The following is a 22,247-nucleotide window of genomic DNA, read 5'->3' as shown; positions in this document are numbered from 1 at the left end:
CTCTTCACCACAGAAACGAGGAATCTCATGTGCAGAGCAGGCTCAGAGGGGAAGGGAAGCCGGCCAACATAAGGAAAGGAAGCAAGGAAAGTCCGTAATAAGATAATTCATAATAATGGCAGATTCACCCTATTGTTTTTCAACAATCTGTTAGGCACTGCGATGAGAATTTTCCAAATGCTGTTTCTGATTCTCATGTTAATCATGAAACCTAGGTATTGGGGCTCTTACTTTGCATATGAGAGATTTTATAGACATCTGAACAGAAAAACCACTTAACAGAGGTGTTAAATGGTTTGCCAGGGCCATGTAACCAGAAGTAGACTAAGTGGGATTTAAAACCACCACCTCCCATGTTCTCTGTAGTTTTGTTTTTTTTTTTTAAACTATAACTTAAGCCTAAAATCGTAGAATTTGCACCATAGAAAAATATAGTTAGTGATGTGGAAGATAAATCTGAGGCTTCCTTCCATGAGAAGAAATGCCTAAAACATTTAAAATGAAAGAAATAAGTAGTAAGGACATACAGAGCTTCAGGATGTACAAATAAACCCTCCTGGACATTTATTTAATTTTTTAAACTTTCTTTGACATTTTTTATTCCATAGGCAGACTGAGCATGCATGTGAGTGTGAGCAGGAAAAAGGGCAGAGGATGAGAGAGAGTCTTAAGCATGCTCCATTCTCAGCATGGCGCCTGATGTGGGACTCAATCCCACGACCTGGGATCATGGCCTGAGCAGAAATCAACAGCTGGATGCTCAACCAGCGGAGCCACTAAGGCACCTATAAGCTCTCTGTTTTTAAAAGACTTTAAAATAGATTTTTTTAAATGATAGGCATTTGGCTTACAGTGTTTTCATATCAAAACCAGTGACATAAAGTTTAAAAATAAAAGTTCGCAGGGACACCAGGGTGGCTCAGTTGATTATCTGACTGCATGGCTTCTAACAGGACTGAATAAGGAAAGAAAAAAAGGAAAGACAAAAGTTAATAATAGGAGTATAAGAGGGTATTCACTGTAGATGTCACAGACTTGAAAAGAATAATGGAATACTTTAAATAACTTTATGACAATAAAGATGAAATGCATAAATTACTTAAAGGATACAGACTACCAAGCTGACTCAAAGAGACATCAATAACTTGTATACTGAATACTTTCTTTAAAAAATGAAATCTATGGTGAAAAACCTACCCATAAAGAAAACTACCTATTTTTCTCAGGGCTCCACGTTGGCAAATTTTATCAAACATTTAAGGAGGAAGCAATAATGATTCTGCACAAACCACTACAGACTATACAAAATGAGCAACTATGTCTGTACTTTTTCGGGGAGCAATCATTAATTATCCTGATACACAAAGACATTCCATGAAAACTACACCAGTATCCCTTTTGAACATAGAGCAGGCATACTGCATAAAATATGGGGGAGAGGGGAAAGTGGTGATGGGCATCGAGGTGGGTGTTGGGTTGAGCACTGTCTGTAGTATGGAAACCAATTTAACAATAAATTATATTCCAAATTTAAGAAACCCATCCTAAGTTATATGGAAAGGATAATACCCCAGGACCAGGCAAAGTTTATCTCAAGAATACATCATTAGTTCAACATTAGAAAAATCAGTCAATATAATTTACCACATTAAAAGATTAAGTAAAAAACAATATGGACATCTGAATGGCAAAGCGTCTGACTTTGGCTCAGGTCATGACCTTACGGTCTGTGGGTTTGGATCCCATGTCAGGCTCTGTGCTGACAGCTCAGAGCCTGGAGCCTGCTTCAGATTCTGTGTCTCCCTCTCTTCCTCCCAGCCCCCACCCGTTCACACTCTGTCTCTCAAAAATAAATAAACATAAAAAAATTTAAAGAAAACCAAAAAGAAACAAAAACAAAAGAACAATATAATTGTCTCAATAAATTCAGTAAAAGGACTTGAGATTCAACACTCATTTTGTTAACTCTTAAACGAAAGAATAGAGAATTTCCTTAACTTGATAAGGGGTGTCTATAAAAACCTATAGCTAACATCATACTTAAAAATAAAAAACTAGGGGCGCCTGGGTGGCTTAGTCAGTTAGGCCTCAGACTTCGGCTCAGGTCATGATCTCACATTCGTGGGTTCAAGCCCTGCATCGGGCTCTGTGCTGACAACTCAGAGCCTGGAGCCTGCTTCCAATTCTGTGTCTCCCTCTCTCTCTGCCCCTCCCTGTCTCAAAAATAATAAAACATTAAAAAAAAAAAACTGAATGCTTTTACCCTTAGTTTAAGCATATGTCACCATGAGTATTGATAATTATACTAGTGACCCTAACCAATGCAATAATGCTAATTTTTAAAGATGGCATAAAGATTGAAAAGGAAGGAGTAAAAGTGTCTCTGTTTACAAATGACAAAAACCTACAAAAAGTGCTACTGACTAGAACTGTTAAGTGGGTTTATCAGCATATAAGGTCAAAGTTGGGCGCTTGGGTGTCTCAGTCGGTTAAGCATCTGACTTTAGCTCAGGTCATGATCTCATAGTTTGTGAGCTTGAACCCTGCATTGGGCTCTATGCTGACAGCTCAGAGCCCAGAGCCTGCTTCAGATTCTGTGTCTCCCTCTCTCTCTGCCCCTCTCCTGCTCACACTCTATCTCTCTGGCTCTCAAAAATAAATAAATATTTAAAAAAAAGAATGTAAGATCAAAGTATAAAAACCACTTTTTCTATACTAGCAATGAATAATTTGAAGTTAAAATTTAAAGTAACAACACAAGTATATAACAATCAAGAATAAACTTATCAAAAACTGTACAAGGCTTGTTGTATCCTGAAAACCCCCAAACTGCTGAAAACAAAGATCAAATAGATACTTGTGTTCATGGATCAGAAGAATCATTATTGTCAAATATTAATTGACAGAACACTATTTACTCTCTGAAAATTGATTTATTGATTCAAATTCAATTTTATCAAAATACCAGTAGGTGTTTTTTTAATTAAGAATTGAAAAATTAATTATAAAATTTACTTGTAAATTTAAGCAGTGGATCTAGAATAGCTAAAACAATTTTGAAAAAGAAGAACAAAGTTGAAAGAATTTGACTATCTGATTCAGGTTTCATCGTAAAGCTGTAGTAACCAAGACAACCTGTTATTGTCATAATGATAGACCTGTAGTTCGGTGGAGCACTATCCAGTCTAGAAGTAGACCCAAATGTATGTGGTTAGTTGATTCTTGACAAGATTGCCAAGGTGTGCCAATAATTTTTTCAACAAACGGTGCTGGAATAGTTCTCCATATACAATATTATAAACTATGATCATGTTCAGAAATCAAATAGAAATGGAGCAAAGACCAAAGCATAAGAGCTAAAGTTACATAACTTACAGATGAAACAAGATAAAACCATTGTAAACTTGAGGTATAAATAGATTTTTCAGGATACAGAAGCATGAACCATAAAAGAAAAAAGATAAATGGGTTTGTGAAAATTCAAAACATTGCTAAGAAAATGAAAACATAGGCTATAGATTGAGGAAAATTATTTTCAACATACTGACAAATTATATGTAGAACATTTCAAAAACTCTTAGAACTCAGTGATTTGAAAGTAATCCAATGAAAATGGGCAAAAATATTTTAATACTTAATCAAATAAGAGATACAGATAGCATATAAGCACATGTAGAGATTTTCGAGTCATTGCTAATTAGGGAAATACAATTTAAAACAGTAATGAGGGGCGCCTGTGTGGCTCAGTCGGCTGAGCATCCGGCTTCGGGTCAGGTCATGATCTCGCAGTTCTCGGGTTTGAGCCCTGCCTCAGGGTCTGTGCTGACAGCTTGTAGCCTGCAGCCTGTCTTCAGATTCTGTGTCTCCCTCTCTCTCTGACCCTCCCCTGCTCACGCTGTCTCTCTCTCTCAAAAATAAATAAAACATTAAAAAAAAAACAGTAATGATAGGGCACTCTGTGCTGGCAGCGCAGAGCCTGCTTGGGATTCTCTCTCTCCCTTTCTCTTTGCTCCTCCCTTGCTTGTGCACTCTCCCTCAAAAACAAACAAGAAATATCAAAAAACAAAAAAAAAACCTTAAAATGTAAAACAATAATGAAATGCCATTACACACATATTCAGATAGCTAAAACCCAAAAAATTGACAATGGTAAATGCTAATAAGGCCATTATAGAAATGGAACTCTCATGCGTCTGGGACTACAACATGTTATAGCCACTTTGCGAAGCAGTTGGCAAGTTATTTAAGAAGTTAAACATCTAGGGGTGGCTGGGTGGCTCAGTTGGTTAAGCGTCTGACTTTGGTCAGGTCATAATCTCATGGTTCGTGAGTTCAAGCCCTGCGTCAGGCGCTATACTGACAGCCTAGAGCCTGGAGACTGCTTTGGATTCTGTCTCTCTCTCTCTCTTCGCCCCCTTCCCTCCCCAAATATTAAAAAAAAAAACAAAGAAGTTAAATATCTACTCGATAGCACAGTAATTCTTTGATGCTTGCATAAGAGAAACAAAAACAAGTAACAGCATGAAACTGAAAATAACTCAAATGTTCATTAATTGGTGTATGGAAAAATAGATTATAGTAGAGATCCATGGAATGAAATACTGCTTAGCAATTAAAGGAATAAACTACTACAAATGCAACAACATGGATGGATTCCAAAGCTTCATGCAGAGTGAGGGAAATGAGTCACAAAAGGCTGTATACTGTAAGATTCCGTGTGTGTGTGGTGAGAATTGTAACCATCTGCAGCATGCTGGGTGTCCCTCTCCACATTCACCCTACTTTCCCCTCTGGGTGAAAGTCCCCATCTAACACAAATGGGGTTGGGGGACAGAGCTGTCCTTCCCAGCTCCTCAATTAGTCATCCTCAGGTTTAATCCCCTCCTTCTCCTTGTGTTACTTGATTCTGCGCTTATGTAGCTTCTCCAGAATCACCCTTCTATGGAGAATTCTGTTCCTATGGGCTATGGGTTTTTTCTGCCAATTTCGTCAAAGATCTAATCCTTTCTATTTTTTATCCTTGGGAAATTTCTCAGAATATTTATTTTATTACTACTAACATTCCTCTTTTATTTCTCGCCCTTTCCTAGTAAAAAAAATATTTCTTATTTTAAGTACTTTTAGACAAAGATATATAGGCATGTATTTAGTCTGTCATTTGATTTAACCTGATAGTATTTAATATTTAGCAGCATTTTCAGTGATGTATTTGAATACATACAATATTCTATACAGTATTCTAAAGTTATTTAGAACGTAACTGTAAAGCGAGATAAATGATCTGTGTTTTCTGTTGGGGAATCTGAAATGCTATAACTGTGGCTCTTTTAGCAATTTCTCAAACATTGTGTAATTAAAGTATGCATCATTCTGCCAAAGAGAAAAATAACATTTGATATTTGAGCAGTTTATTCACTTCTGAAAAGTCATTACTTTTTCTCCCTGTTAATTATCTCATTTATCTGAACTTAACTCTCAGATATTGCTGATTGAATACTGAGAGAATGAACTAGGATAGTGCTAAGGCGATGGTCTAGAACAGTATCAATGTGTTCAAGTGAAAAATGAAATAATTTTCCCAAGATTACACATTGAACAACAGTCGGTGTGCTTTCTCTTTCTACAACTGAACTGTGCTTGGCTGAAACTTTGTATTATGTCTTCTTTTCCCAGCTTGACACTGTTACAGGCAATCTGCAGAAAATTAAAGAAACTAAAAGTGATGATGTAAGTGCTAGTAACACTAATAACCCCGAGAAGATCATGCCAGTCTCTAAAAACAAACTGAGGAGTCTCCCTTCAACCCCTGAAACTCCCGATGATGTCAGTGCAGAGGAAGAGAAGCAAGGAAAAGCCAGTAAACAGGGAAAAACAGCACTCCAGATGACCACGCAAGGAATGGAACTGGACGCTCCCAGGAGGAAGGTGGATTCTATGCATCGGAAGGCACAAACCAGGTCACAGCCAGATGTTGCTCATCAGAAAAGCGAGAAGGCAGATGAAGAGAGAGAAAATACTAATTTAAATGAGGAAGAAGAACTGATGCAAGCATACCAACTTCAAGTAGCTGAAGAAATGGCGAAGGAGATTAAGAAGAAAATAAGAAAGAAACTCAAAGAACAGTTGACTTATTTTCCTTCAGATACTTCATTACATGATGGCAAATTGAACAGTGAAAAAAAAATAAAGAAAAAAAAGAAAGTTCCAGTCTCATCTAAAGCTGAGTCAAGGTACTTCTCATTGATGAATATGAAAAGTCCTCTTTTAAAAACATTAGTATTTTCAGTTTTTGAGTAATATCTGTGGTTATACTAAGAAAATTCTTAGCTTTTCCTGTGGACCCTTTGCCAGTACAATAATAACAGTTACTGTTTCCATGGCACCAGAGTGTATGCTCAGTGCTTAACAAGAATTAACTCATTTATTCCTTGTAACAACCCTATGAGGAATAGTAATACTATCTTCCTGCTCTGCAGAAGAGGGAACTTGAAAGTATTAAGTCACAGAACCAGTAAGAAGTTTGGCCAAAACCTTAGCAGTCTTGTGCTAGAGTCTCTATCCTTAACTACTTATTTATCCTTAACTCCTTATTTAATAATAGAAATCCAGCTTCTCCCCCATTTTTGAGTTCTGAATGCCTGTTTGGATATATGAATATAGTATTTTCCCTTATTATACAAATTGTATTTACTTACTATAGAACATACCAACACAAAGAAGAAGATAAAAGTAATCCAACCACCCAAAGGTAATCTTTATAAGCAATTTTGTAATCTAGTTTTTTTTAATATATGATACTTATACATATATGTTTGCATGTACAACATAAGTTTCTGTGATCATACTTGTATTTTTATGTCTCTCTTTGGGGAAAACAAGTTAAAAAATGTCTTTTAACTAATTAACTTCATTTTCTGTAATCCACATTTACATAAACAACTTGAGGTGAGAGCATTCCGTATTTGATTATTCCTTGGCATTCAGGGACAGTTTGCCTTAACGTCCTCACCTAAACATAATTCCCGTCTTAACCAAAAGCTAGATGACCAGTGGTAACAAAGGAAAGACGATAGATTTGCTGCATGAACATGTTACTATCTGTATTAGTTATCTGTTGCTGCATTAAAAAGCTACTCTAGGGGCGCTTGAGTGGCTCGGTCTGTTAAGCGTCTGACTTCGGCTCAGGTCATGATCAATCTCACGGGTCATGAATTTGAACCCCACATTGGGCTCTGTGCTGACAGCTCAGAGCCTGGAGCCTGTTTAGATTCTGTGTCTCCCTCTCTCTCTGCCCTTCCCCTGCTCATGCATGCCCTCTCTCTCTCTCTCTCTCTCTGTCAAGAATAAATAAACATTAAAAAAAATTTTAAAGAAAGCTACTCTACAACTTAGCAGAACAACATTTATTGTCTCAAGTGTCCATGGATCAAGAATCTGAGCCTGACTTAACTGGGTACCTCTGACTCAGGGTCTCTCACAAGCCACAATTAGGATGTCAGCTAGGGCTGCACTCATCGTAAGGCTTGGCTGGGGGAACATCTGCCGAGTGACATAGTCGTTGGAAGGCTTGGAACATCCGTTTTTAAGTTTACTCATGTGGTGCTTGGCAGATTTCAGGTCCTGACTGACGTTTGGTGAGAGACATCAGTTCCTTGCCACATGGGCCTCTCCATGTGAGCCACCTGGAAAGGGAGAGGGAGAGAAGTCATAGTCTTGTGAAACCTAATCTTGGTGTGGAAGTGACATCCATTACTTTTGTCCTATGATTTACTTGGTGATGTGATAAAACAGCATGGCTTTCTGGAATGACTGGAGGCTTTGAAGTATTTTTCTAATCTTTTTATTTCTTAACCTGTTTTTTCAAAATACAACTATATTTTGAAGTCAGTTTTTTATTTAGATGCAGATGGTAAATTACAAGCTTTAATAGGCTGGTTTCTTTCCACCACTCTGTATGATTCTAGGCTGTTACCCCTTACCATTTATTAGTTCATGTGATGCAGATTTTACTTTTAACAATAGCTTTCTGAAAATGTAGTGGTGCACCAGCCACTGGAAAACACAAGCGATTAACCATTACCTAGAAGTCAAAAGTTGAATATTTGAAGCCTCTTTAAAGCAAAACAAACTTAGAACATGTTTTTGTTTTTAAATAATTTAAAAATGTGTTCATTAATGATTTACTTGGCAACAGGCTGAGGATGCTTTCAATAGTCAGTGGGGAAACAGAGCCCTGCATTGGGCTCTGTATTAACAGCTCATAGCCTGGAGCCTGCTTCGGATTCTGTGTCTCTCTCTTTCTGTGCCTCTTCTCTGCTCACACTTTGTCTCTCCCTTTCAAAAATAAACAAAAACATAAATAAAAATTTAAAAAACAGGTCTATTGCTCATAGAATACACATTCTTTTTTTTTTCTGGGAGGTTAGAACTTAAGTTTAATTTGGCTCATGGTAATTTAATGGTAACTCATTACCAAATATAAAACATTACCCATTGATACCTAATTTACAGTTCACCATTTTAGTGCATAGTAAAATATATGTATCCCCTTAGCAGGAAATAATTATTGATTTTAGGATTATCCTTGACTCTGTTCACTGTTCATTTTGCTGCATCAATTAAGAAGAAAAAGAAGAATGCATTTGTAACAGCTTGTACTTGGGTTGTATTTGCAGTGCATTGACCATCTCTGATGACACAGTTGAAGATGAACAAAAGGAGTCTCCAGTTAGAACAGTTACTTCAGATTCTCATCAAGATGATAAAGGAAGCTCAAAGGAAGAAAATGGAAAAGACAGCATGCAAGAGGACACAAAATCCAAACCAAAAAAAAAGAAAAAGAAGGCCAAAGCAGGTTTGTTGTCTAAATTAAGTGAAAAAATGTGTGACTTGACAGAAAGAATTTGATTCTAAGACTTTGAGTCCTTAAAACTAAAGAAAATCTAGTTCCAAAGACTACAACTGAGAAAATCCAATATAGACTACAGTTGATCCTTGAACAACATGGGTTTGAACTATGTAGGTCCACAGATTTTTTTTTGATAAATAAGAACAGTACTATGAATGTATTTTCTTTCTCGTGTGTGTGTGTGTTTTAACATTTCCTTTCTCTGGCTTACTCTAATGTAAGAATATAGTATATATACTCTTGCAAAATATATGCACCAGGTAAAATATGTGTTAACTGATTATTTATGTTATTGGTGAGGCTTCTGGTCAACAATAGGCTATTCGTAAAGCTTTGCGGGAGTCAGAGGTTAAGCACAGATCTGCAACTGCACAAGGGGTTGGGGCCCCCTACTCTGGCATTGTTCAAGAGTTAACTCCATTTGGCACTTGTTCTTGGATTCATCTATATTAAAACATTGATTTATTTGTACCTATGGGTCTCTGTGATTAGTTAATATTACTTGAGTCACCTCTAATGATTGACTTAAACTCTAGAATGACTTAACTTTGTAGTGTGCTTTTGTGGCACAGAAGATTTCTTCTTTATACCATTGAGTTTTAGAACCCCTAAGTAATTAACACTCGTAGTTATTAAAAGCTATAAATGGTCAACAGCAAATAAACATTTCAGATGTTAAAGCTGCACCCCTCTGTCAAACATGGTTGTCTTCCCATGTCCTCAGCGTAATTCAGTTCTGTCCTTTCTTCCCAATTTTCCTTTCTCCTCACTTACTTTCTATTTTCCTCTCTACTCACTTCTTTCCTCTTAATTTTTCTTTACTTGTTATTGCCTTTTTCCTACCTCTTACATTCTTTTTTCCCCTTTACAATTTCCATTTTATTGGCCAAAAATTGGGGCCAAAATAGGCAATTTTTAAAAAATCTGATGTATATTTTAGAGAGAAAGAAAGGACAGAGAGGGGACAGAGGATCTGAAGTGGGCTCTGCACTGACAGCAGGGAGCCTGATGTTGGGCTCCAAGTTACAAACTGTGAGATCATGAAGAGCTGAACCAAAGTTGGATGCTCAACCTACTGAGCTACCCAGGTGCCCTCCAAAATAAGCAATTTTAGAATTTATGGTAGTTATTCATTGGATATGCAGTTGGTGATGCTTTGTGGTTTCTGTTACTACATTTTAAAAACATTTGTTGAAGTATGGTATACATATAGAGAAGTGTGCATGTGTCAAGTACACTACTTGATGAATTTTCACAAACTGAATGTGCCTACAAAATCATCATCCAAATCAAGAACCAGAACATCATTAGCACCCAGAAATCCCTTAAATACCCTTTCAGTTTATTGCCTTTCAGGAGTAAGTTATCTTGACATCTAACTCAGTTTTTTGTTTTGCCTATTTTTCTACTTTAAATACAATCAGAAATACTGTGCTCTTTGTGTCTGGCTTCTTTCACTCAAAAGTATTTTGTGAAATTTATACTATTGTTGTCTGTAGTTGAGCTTGTTAATCAGTTCTGCTTTTGCACCAAAGAGATACCCACTGTATATATACTGCAGTAATTTACCTGTTGTACTGATGGACATTTGAGCTGTTTCTAGTTTTAGGTGATTACAAATAAAGCTGTTGATATTCCAGTCACATCTTCTGGGGAGCATATATAGTTGTTGTTGTTGGCCATCTTCCTAGGAGAGAGTCACTATGTCATAGATTATGTATATTTTTCACTTTAATAAATATTTCCCGTTTTCCAGAACTGGTTCACAAATGGATGATACTAGCAGTATTTGAGAACTTCCAGTGCTCCACATCTTCACTAACATATTGTCAGTATTTTAAAATGTTAGCCATTCTTAGTATATAGTGTTATTTCATTTTTACTTTATTTTTTAAAAATTTTTTAATGTTTATTTTCAAGAGAGAAAGAGAGTATGAGCAGGTGAGGAGCAGAGAGAGAGGGAGACAGAGAATCTGAAGCAGGCTCTAGCCTTGGAGCTGTCAACATACAGCCCAATGAAGGGCTTGAACTCATGCGCCATGAGATCTTGACTTGAGCTGAAGTCAGATGCTTAACTGACTGAGCCACCCAGGCACACCCCTATTTCATTTTTACTTTAAACTTTCATAACTAGTGAAATTGAGCAGTTTCTTCATGTCTATTGTGTACTTGGATTTCTTTATTTGTAAATTTGTTTACGTTTTCTATGTGTATTTTTAAGAAATGGAACTGTCTGCCTTTTCTAGTTTGTGTGAATATTTCATATAGCTAGACATCAGTCTTTTCTCCGATATGAATATGCACGTGCACACTCACATGCACATTGCCGCTATCTTCCCACGCTGGATTTTACTAGTCTCTTCCTGGTATTTTTGAGAAGCAAAATTTTATAATTTGATATAGCCCTATTGATCCATTTTTTTCATTTGATAATAAGTGTTTTCTGAGATTTGAGTAATATTTCCCAAGTTCTGCAGATGTTTTTGTATATGTTATTTTCTAGTAGTTTTTTGCTTTGCTTTTCACATTTAGCTCTGCAGTTCATCTGGAATTGAGTCTTGTGTATGGTGAGAGGTGGAGGTTAAGACCCATTTTGTTCCCCTGTGTGAATATATAATTGACTTAGTCCCATTTATGGAAGAGAGCATCTTTTTTCCTCTGTATTGCAGTGTCATCTTTATCATAAATAACATGATTATGTGAATGGATCAGTTTCCATTCTGTTACATTAGACTGTTTGTACCAACACAACTATGACTTAATTACCATAGCTTTATAATAGAGCTTGCTACTTAGTTGTGTAATTAACAGTTTTTTCTTCTTCAGCATCACCTGGACTCTTCTTTGCCCTTTGCATTTCTGGATGAATTTTAGAAGCAGCTTCTCAATTCTCCCTCTTCTTTACCCCATGCCCACCATTATTTTGATCCAAAGTTGGAAGAGATTCACAATTTAACAACTTTCTAGATAGACTTGACATCTTTACAAAGTATTAATTCTTGCCACTTATTAAATTGGTATGCTCCTCTATTTATTTACGTCTCCAGTTTATCTTGGTAATGTAAGATTTATTCCTAGGTATATGATGTTTCTAAATGCTGTCATAAATGGCATTGTTTTTTAAATTTTTGTTTTCTGCTTATTTGTTGCTGGTATGTGTGTGTTTGTGTGTGTCCGTGCCTAAATATCTAGAGAGAAATAGAATTGATTTTTAAAAAATTAACATTGTATCCAGTATTCCTGCTAAATTAATTTAATTACTTTTAAGAGTGTATCCATAGATTGTTTTGAATTTTTTACATACAGTCATGTCTTCTGTTAATAATGATCATTTCATTGCGCCCTTTTTCAGTCCTTGTATCTTACTCCTTTTTCTTTCCTTGATACGCTGACGAGGACTTCCATTATAGTGTTAAATCGTAAGTGGCAATCCCAGGTACCCTTTTCTTGTTACCAGCCTTGGGGGAAAGTTTCCGTTAATTCACCACTGAGTGTAATGTTTGCTGTAGGTTTTTTGGTAAATACCCTGTATCATAACTCAAGTTTATGAGTTACCTCTATTCTAATTGGCTAATAGTTCTTTAAAATCATGAATAGATATTGAATCTTATCAGGTGTTTTTCTGTATTTTTCAACTTGATCATATAAATTTTCACTATTCTTTTCTATTAATGTGACTAATTCTTATTTGAGTATTAAGTCATCTTTGTGTTCCTGCAGAGGTTAGAAGGACCTAATTCATTATGATGTATTACTCTCTCTCCTTTCTAATCTGTTACTGGATTTGATTTACTGATACTTTGTTTGTGATTTTTGTATCTGGGGTCCTGAGAGAGAATGGTTTGTACTTTTCCTTTCTTTAGATACTGAGAATTTTTGATACAAAGGTTTTGGTGATCTCAAAAATAGTTGGGAAATGTTTCATCTTTTTCTAGAAATATTCTTCTAGAAATATTTGTATAAGTTGGTGTTCTTTCTTCCATAAATGTTTGGAGAATTTACTAATGAAGACTTTTTGGTCAAGGTTTCTTTGTGGGAAGAATTTTACATCCGATGTAGTTTCTTTAATAAATGATGCTCTTCGTATTTTCTATTTCTTCTGTCAGCTTTGAGAGACTATTTCTTGAGGATTTTGTCCATTTAATCCAATTTTCTATGTCTACAGCATCTGAACTTGGGTGTCCCTTGATACTGGCAATTTGTTTTCTCTTGATATCTAGATAAGTCTCAGGATTTTCAGTTTTCAAAGCATCACCTTTAGCTTTGATTTTTATCTGTTGTACATTTGTGTACTATTTTGATTATTTTGTTTATATTGGTTTCTTCATTTTGCTTTTATTGGCTATTTATTTCTAGCTTTGAAAGATACATTTTAATAAGATTTCAGTCTTTATATGTATTTATGACCTTAACTTTTCATTGAAGTATTACTTTAGCTGCATCCCACAAATTTTTGGTACATTTTCGTTATCTTTCAATAAAGACATTTTTTATTTTCTTTTTAATTTCTCTTTTGATCACCCATTTTAGAAGTTTACTGTTTAAATCTCAGGCAGCTGGTGATCTTCTAGTTATCTTTTTGTTTTCATTTCTGTCTGCCATTATTTTCAGAGAACATACTGTGAATGATTTCAGTCTTTTGAACTTATTGAGGCTTTCTTTATGACCAGCTTATAGTCCGTTTGGTAAATATTCCAGGTGCACTTGAAAAAATGTGATTTCTGATGCCATTGGGACAGTGCTCTATGTGTCAGTTAGATCAAGTTTATTGTGCCCAGCTCAACTTCCTTATTTTTTTGTCCTGCTTATTCTATCATTTGTTAAGATAAGTATTAAACTTCGCAGTGTAATTCTATTGTATTTTTATTTCTGCTAATTTTTTTCTTTATATATTTTGAAATTATGACATTGAATATATGCATGTTTAGCATGGTTATATCTTCCTGTCAAATTGTTACTTCCAAGTTAATCACCGAGTTTGCTGTAACAAAATATCACAATAAATACACAATAAATAGTTATTTGCACAGTTCTAGAGGCTGGGAAGTTCAAGATCAAGGTACCCATTTCCTGGTTGTTGACTTTCATAAGAGCCCTAATCCCATCCATGAGGGCTCCATGCTCATGATCTAATCACCTCTCAAAGGCCGCAACTCTTAGTACTGTCACCTTGAAAGTTAGGATTTCAACATATGAATCCTGTGGGGACAGAAGCATTCAGTCTATAAGAGCAGTCATTATGTAGTATCCTTTTTATCTCTAATAATTTCTTTTCCCTCAAAATCTACTTGTGGTTGAGTTTGCATCATACAGTTTTTGCCATCATCATTTCTCCACTACCCACAGTACACTGCCAAGTGGTGCCAATTTGGTGGGGGAGGGGTAGCCTTCAGACCTGTGCTTGGTCCATGGTGCCCCAGTCTAGATAGAGCTTGCCATTACTCTGTTTCTCCTCCATGCCACCTCCTAGGTGTCCTTCCTGTGCCTGCTTTGCACCCCGTTTGCTTGGGTCATAATGTCTCTTCATTTCCTTTTGCCTTCAGTTCTTTTCTTCCCCCACCCCAGAACATGTGGGGTCACAGCCCCCGGCCTGTGAGCGTCTTGGGAACAGACCCTCCCTAAATGTGACGGCAATTTAAAAAAAGCAAAAAGCCCTCTCTTGTTTGCAATCTTTCTGTGTCCTTATATTTATTATCTCACTGTTTGCTTCCTGTATGCTATACCTGTTTTATGTTCCTTTTTCTCCTTGTCTCCTTTTGAATTGTTCAGCTTATTTTAAAAATTTACTTCTAGGGGCCCCTGGGTGGCTCAGTCAGTTAAGTGTCCAATTTCAGCTCAGCTCATGATGTATGGTTCTTGGGTTCAAGCCCTGCATTGGACTCTGTGCTGACAGCTCAGAGCCTGAAGCTTGCTTCGGATTCTATGTCTCCCTCTTTCTCTACCTCTCTCTTGTTCGTGCTCTCTCTTTCTCTCAAAAATAAATAAACAAAAAAAATTCTAAAATTTTATTCTTATATTAACGTGTTAATTTTACATTCTTTTATAATTTGTTACCCTCAAGAACATGAAGTTTATTCTTATTATAGTCTAATACAAATTAATTCCCTAACAAAATATGCTTCCCCAACACTGCTTGAACGTGAAAATAGTTTAATTCCACCCAGATTTTGCCAGGTGTTTCTTCTGCATCTCTCCCACCTCATAGGTTACCGTGCATTTTAGTTCTGCATATATTTTCAATTTCACAGCTGTTATATTGGCCATTTTATACAGCTGATCTTTATCCTCACCCCCAAATTTACTTTTTCTTTAATGTCCATTTTTTTATTTTTAATCTGCTCAGTTTGTACTTCCCTTAGTACAGGACTCCTGATCCCCTCAAATTTTATTGTATTAAAATTCCTTTACTTTACCTTCATTTTTAAAAAAAATTATTTATTTATTTATTTTGAGTGAGTGGGGGAGAGAGGGAGAGAGAGAGCGCACATATAAGCAGATGAGGGGCAGAGAGAAAAAGAAAGACAAAATCTCAAGCAGGCTCTAGGCCATCAGCACAGAGCTCAGTACAGGGCTTGAACTCACAAACCATGAGATCATGACCTGAGCCAAGATCAAAAGTCCAAAGCCTAACCAACTGAGCCACCCCGGCACCCCACTTTACCTTCATTTTTGAAGCCTATTTGCTGGTATAGAATTTAAGGTTGCAGATTGTTTTTTGTTTGTTTGGGCTTTTTTGTTTTTAGCACTTTAAAGAAATCATGCAGTTGTCTTCTGGCTTCCATCATTTCTGTTTTTGACAGCAGTCTTATTTACATCCCATTAGTGGGATTGTGATTCCCCCTCCCCCACATTGACTCATCTTTAGATCTTCTTTTTCTCTTTGATTTCAGTGTTTTATCATGTTATACCTAAATATGGGTTTGTTGCAATTCACCCTGCTTAGAGTTTACTAGCTGATATCACTCAACAGTTATGGAAAATTCCAAGTTAGCATTTTTTTAGAATATAGCTTCTTCACTATTCCCTCCTTTTTTCCTAGGTTATAAATTTATATAATCTGGATTACACACACATACACACACACATATACATATGTATATGTATATGTATATATTTGAGTGTGTATCTACATGTGTCTGCTTTTCCCCATATTCTTTTTAAATTTTTTCCATTATACTCATTTGAGTATTGATTTGGCTCTTTCTTCTGTTTCACTAATCATGTCTTTCTTTGTACTCAGTATGCTGTTAAATACACCTGTATGTCCAATTCTTAATTTCAGATGCTTTATTTTCCAGAATGCTTGTTGGTTTTTTTTAATGCACTCCAGTTTCTGTAGAAAGTTTCCATTTAAACCTATCTTTTGCTTTATTTTCTTGAGCACATTCATCATAGTTATTTAAAGTTCCTGTGTGCTAACTCCAGTCTAGATCATCTGTGGGTCGGCTTCTGTTTTTTTCTTTTCTCTTGGTTATTGGTTATATAGTCTTGCCTCTTTTATGTCTAGTATCTTTCTGTTATATGCTGAATATTGTGTGAAGAGTGCTAGAGACCCCAGCTGATTTAATCTCCTGCTAGAGAGTGTTTCTTCTTTACTCTCATAGGCAGATAGGGTGGGAAACTGATTTTGGTCCATCAGCATTGAGCTAGGTCAAGCCTGGGTTGTAATTTTTGTGGACTGTATCTTTAATTTGCTTCATTCCTAGGATGTGGCCTTCCAGGAGTTTTGAACTGAGAATCTGACAAGTATTTATCACCTCAGCCTAAAGGACTGTGGGAGATTCAGTTTTGCCCTTCTGAGGTTGTCAGCCTCGTCCTTTAGCCTTCAGCCCCATGCAGCTTCAAGGTTTGGCAGATATCTTGAGGGGGTAGACTGGCCATCTGTTTGATGCCCCTCAAGTCTCCAATTTTGTCACTCCAGCCCCACGTGAATGCCAGAATCTCTGCTGGCTTCTCTGTTCCCCAGTTGGGGCCTTCTGCCAGGGGCCAGGCCTGGTTTCTCAACCTTTAGCTGCACCCAGAATTGGTAAGTGACCCCAGGTGAAAAGTGACTGTAGGTGGAAAATGACCATTCCCTCTAGGGCTTTATTTTGCCTGTTATTTCAAGACCCTCCCCCAGGTGGGTCATTGTTTCCTAGTATCATGAGACTGGGAGCTTTCACTACCTCATAAGTCTCTCAGTTCAGTTTGTGGGGAAAATTAGCTGTATGTTTGAGGCTCTTCAAATCTCCAATATGACGGCTATAGCCCCATCAACCACTAAAAGTTTTGCCGGTCCTCTTTCTCCCAGTGGTGATTTTTGCCGAGCTAAACCCCGATCCTCACCATACACCCTGAATCAGCAAATGTGCCCACAGACCAAAAGAGCTATCAGTCTATCAGCTGATCACTGAATGATTTGCCTTTTCTGGAATTTTAATCCCCCTACTATACATTGTCTCTGTACTGTTCTGTTGCTTTTAAGAATAAGTTTCTATAATTCATTTGACTTTTCAAATTGCTATTATCAGAAGCATTGACCTATTACATCCTACCAAGAAGAAGAAATTACAGTTATAAATTAGTTGAGAGATATGTATTCCACTTAGAAAATACTTGGATAAAATAACCTTTTTCCTCTTTAGTTTTTGTTATATTCTTTGTGTGTTCTTGGTTCTTGTTAGAGAAAAAAAGAAAGATTCCTCACCCCATTTTAATGCATTCGTAAACATAGTATTTTATTCTTCGAGTGTAACCTGCTATTGTCTGGCTTTTTCTTTCTTTTCCTTTGAAGTTACTTTGTTACAAAGACAGATAATCATGGATTGTAAAGATTAGGTCATATATAAATTCAGTATATATTGTTTCTATATTGTTATAGGAACCGTTAATTATAATGTAGATTTTCTTCCATGCGTGTAGTTTCAGATGATAAAGAAGACACTGATGGTGATGGTGTTCATGAAGTTACAAGCCGAGATAGTCCTGTCTATCCCAAGTGTTTGCTTGATGATGATCTTGTCTTGGGAGTTTACATTCACCGCACTGATCGACTTAAATCTGATTTTATGATTTCTCACCCAATGGTAAAAATTCATGTGATTGATGAGAATACTGGTCAGTATGTCAAGAAAGATGATAGGTAATTTTTTTAATTGCACAGCCAATCCTTGAATTTGAAACTGTCTGCAGAAGTCCTATTTCTTACCATTGAAAGTCCATAGAAATAGAGCTAAGGATTTGCATTAGAGAATAGTTTATTAGTTGTCAGTGGTCATCAACCATTGATACTGATCCATCCTTATGTTTTTTAGAAGAAATGGGGAACATATGTTAATTCAGTGATTGATTTTAAAAAATTTCTTTAACATTTATTTATTTTTGAGAGACAGAAGAGTGTGAGCAGGGGAGGGGCAGAGAGAGAGGCACACAGAATCCAAAGGCTCTGGGCTCTGGGCTATCAGCACAGAGCCCAGTGTGGGGCTCGAACTCACAAATTGTGAGATGATGCCCTGAGCCAAAGTCAGACTCCCAATTGACTGAGCCACCCAGGTGCCCCCAGTGATTGATTTTAAGTGGAGGGGAGTTGAGAGAGCTTCTACTAAACTTAATGACTAATTTATGGCATTTAACTTGCAGTGTAAATCATTGTGTGTTGCATTATAAGTGCTTTAATTGTTAAACTTCATGTTTTTATGATGTTAGTGTGTTATCTGAGCCTCATATGAGGGAAATGAGTCTTAAATTTAAACTTTTTAATAATATTACTTCTATAGCTCATATATGCTTGAAGCTTACAAAGGAAAAGCTCAGTAAAATGAATTCAAAAAGGTCATTTGCTTGGAAAAATGACAGGGATGAGAAACATGAAGATTATTAACAAGGCCATTCACTTGTTCAGTTGTCTCAGGGCATTCAAAAACTATGACATATTTCAAAAGGTTTGCAGTCCTGTTGTAATCATTTTCCTATTTAAATGTAGTGTATGGTTTTATCACAAACTCACTTAAGATTCTAAAGGAGTTACTTTATTCTAGCTCTGTATGCTGAACTCTTGCTTTATATTTCTGTAGTAAAATGATTCCATGAAACCAATCAATAGCATATAAATATAAGATGATAGTAGGGTACCAGCACTTCTAAGTGTTATAAAATTTGTAATTTTCTCGGTGAACAACCAAAATAATTTTTCATGATGTATCATGACTAGTCATTATTTCTTTACCTTGAGCACTAGATTTTTTTCTCAGCTTCTCAAAATTATCTTAAAGAATCGTATTAATGGAAGTATCTGTTTTTGAACAGTGAACGGCCTGTTTCATCTTACTATGAAAAAGAGAATGTGGATTACATTCTTCCTATTATGACCCAGCCATATGATTTTAAACAGTTAAAATCAAGACTTCCAGAATGGGAAGAACAAATTATATTTAATGAAAACTTTCCCTATTTGCTTCGAGATTCTGAGGAGAGCCCAAAAGTCATCTTGTTTTTTGAGGTATGATTGAATAGAGCAATGTAAACTATGTTTGGTTAATATTTTAATGGCCTAAATGTAAGCTGTTGTTTTTGGCAGTTTAATAATGCAGCAAAGTAGTGTGAGGATTGAATCCCCAGGAGTTAGTGTTTGTAATATGCTATGGCAATATAAGTGAGAAATTGAGGTAATAGCAAAGTTGGCTGAGCATTTGCTAGTGCAAGTATTTACCATTTAGTTCACTCCATTATTTAATTCTTATAGCAACACCATGACTGTAAACTGAGGTGATGAATGTAATCTGTGTCTGTATAGTTCTCCATTCTTAATCCATTTTACAAAATGTAAACTCATTTAACTACAGCAGACTCTAAGAGTTTACGTACAACCAAGAGAAATAAAGATTAACATAACACAGATCACGTAGCCAATACAGTGTATAGATAACCAAGATGAAGCAGAACTTCTTAGATGTGGTGGAAGGTTAGTATAGGGACAGAGCAGTCAGTGAAAGTTTTATGGAATAGATTTGAGCTGACTTGTTATTCTAATTTTTTTCAGCAAAAGAAATCACAGTTCAGAGTGTAAAGGAAATATTTCCCCAAATTTACTTCCGATTTTAAACGTAGGTAATTTGTTTTTGAAGGTGGTTTAAACCTGAAATACACATTTCTTTTCTCTTCTTCATGTCATCTCCCCATACGCCCAGGGAAGTGGAGACACCTCTCTTCCCATTTAAGCAAGATGGGGAATTTTAGCAGTGAAGCAGCAAGGTGTGACTGGCGCCAATGACTGATTTTGTGGAATAATTTGTTTTTCTGATCTTTAACTTTCAGATGATCTATATGTGTCCGTGATATGAACATTCCACTATTTACGTCTGTGATTATGTTGGTGATATATAGAAAGCTGTGATTTTTTTTTAAACAGTGATGTAACTTGTATGACAAGGAACTTTTTCTTTGTCATAGAAATTTTTCATTTGTTAAAATATTCATTCACATTCATTTTAGTAAAATTTTAGATTTAAGAAAGATTGTTGGATTATGATTTTTTTGTTGCTTCTTAAGTTTTAATGTGTGTTATTGTCAAACCAAACACTTTATGACGTCAGCTTTTTAAGAGTTTATAGAGGGCAATTTGGTATCTATCAGAAGACTTTAAAATCATTATTTTTTAAGCAATCTATAAAGATTTGTTATCTCAGCTGAGCTTTTGAGAAGCACCAGTTAGCTCAAATTGATCATCTCTGTCAGGTACCTAGAGCACCGATAGTGTCTGTGGCAGCTTGGTTCCAAATCCCTGAGTTTGAATGTCCAGACAGGATGGAGATACAAAAGAAATCCTCTTGCAGAGCCTAATGACAGCACATATCCAAAGAAAAAATCCCCAGCTTCAGGCAGGTGATCCAAGGAAGGACCCAGAGATAAGATCTCAAGTTTTTTAAAGAATCTTGAAGTCACTCTCAGACATTACTCAATCAGTCAGTCTTTCAAAGCCTACAAATTCTATGCCTGATATATTTGGGCCTAGACTATATTTGAGATAATTAATAACTTGTTCTTGGATATGAAATAAATCTTAATAAGTGGTTTAGTAATAAAAAATAAAGTAGTCAAAAAAAATAGACCCTCACTAACAGAATGAGTTAACTTAAAGGTGAATGAAATAAGAAATGCTTCTCTTCCATGTGAAGAAAACATCTTTGAAGTATCCAAATTGTTCTTTTAATTTCAATATTTTACTATAAAATATAAATTTCATGTATGCTGGTATTCTGTGAAGTAATTTTTTGTACTTATTTACAGATTCTTGATTTCTTAAGCATGGATGAAATTAAGAATAACTCTGAAATTCAAAACCAAGAATGTGGATTTCGGAAAATTGCCTGGGCATTTCTCAAGGTATATTTTCCACCCATTTTAAATGCTTTAAAAATCGTCTTCGAAACTGATTGGCTACTTTTTGCCAAGTCACTTTACTTTCATAAGAGAGTTGTGATGTAAGGTAAGATTGCAGTGGAGAAGAATTGTTAATTCAAGCTTAGATCATACTCATTCAGATTCTTAAATATTTATTGGGTGTGCAGTGTGTGCCAAATACACTATTTGGTTCTGAGTATGTAGTATTGAAAAAGATACACAACAACCCTGCCATCATTTACTCAACGTAAAAGGTATTTATTAAACCCTATCTGTATGCCAGCAACTGTCGTAGTACATGAACAAAGACGATAAATTCCTTCACCTTGTAAACTTCATTTTCTAGCAAGAAAAGCAGATCTAAAACAATTGATTATACAATTTGTCATTTATTGCAATTTTTGTAAATACTGTGTGGAGGTCACAGAAAGGTTTCCTAAGGAAGAGATGTTGAACCTGATTATTAGCTAGATGATGACAGTGGGAGAGACAGAGTTGTAGGTAGGTAGAGGGTACCATATAAGCAATGACCCTGATATTGGGAGGAGCGAGATACACCCAGATAACGAAAAGGCCACTGAGATTGGAGGACAGAGACTGAGGGTGGAAATGGTGTCTTAAAAGATTGCTGAGGTAGACAGAGTCTTGACTAGACAAGGTCTTTGAAGCCCTTAGGGGAACAGAAAGCCATTATGGAATTCTAAAGAGCAATGGGAAGCCATTGTAGGATTTTTTTAAAAAAAGGGTCAAATAATCTGAGTTAGGTTTCAGAAAGAATACTTTGCTTGGTGGAGAATAATTTGAAGGGGTACAGATATATGTACTGGAAGATTAAGGTTAAAAATTCTTAACAGTCTAGGTAGGAAATGATGGTGTCTCTAACTAGAGTAGTTCAGCAGAGATGAAAGACAAAGATAGGTTGGTTTTTACAAAAGGAGAATTTTAATTTTATAATTCTTTT

The 22,247-nt window shown here is 36.0% G+C and overlaps 1 protein-coding gene across 10 annotated transcripts in view; it reads left to right on the top strand.

Moving 5' to 3' along the window:
• The window catches only part of AHI1 (Abelson helper integration site 1), a 194,186-nt gene that overhangs the window by 8,187 nt on the left and 163,752 nt on the right, over positions 1 to 22,247 (top strand). For 8 of the 10 annotated variants that reach the window (XR_003910543.1, XR_003910544.1, XR_003910545.1 and 5 more), the window contains exons 4-9: positions 5,674 to 6,230; positions 6,701 to 6,748; positions 8,676 to 8,854; positions 17,810 to 18,029; positions 19,193 to 19,385; positions 21,173 to 21,268. Coding sequence is in view for 7 of the 10 variants with exons in the window: in XM_029943881.1 (XP_029799741.1) it covers positions 5,674 to 6,230; positions 6,701 to 6,748; positions 8,676 to 8,854; positions 17,810 to 18,029; positions 19,193 to 19,385; positions 21,173 to 21,268 (1,293 nt within the window). In the remaining 3 variants the exon portion in view is untranslated. Of the gene's footprint in view, positions 1 to 4,799; positions 4,872 to 5,673; positions 6,231 to 6,700; positions 6,749 to 8,675; positions 8,855 to 17,809; positions 18,030 to 19,192; positions 19,386 to 21,172; positions 21,269 to 22,247 lie in introns of those variants that run through there. The other 2 variants (XM_029943887.1, XM_029943885.1) reach the window with 2 other exon arrangements.

Source organism: Suricata suricatta, chromosome 7 (genome assembly GCF_006229205.1).
Source record: "Suricata suricatta isolate VVHF042 chromosome 7, meerkat_22Aug2017_6uvM2_HiC, whole genome shotgun sequence".
Taxonomy (NCBI): domain Eukaryota; kingdom Metazoa; phylum Chordata; class Mammalia; order Carnivora; family Herpestidae; genus Suricata; species Suricata suricatta.
This window is presented reverse-complemented; position numbering and strand designations above follow the sequence as displayed.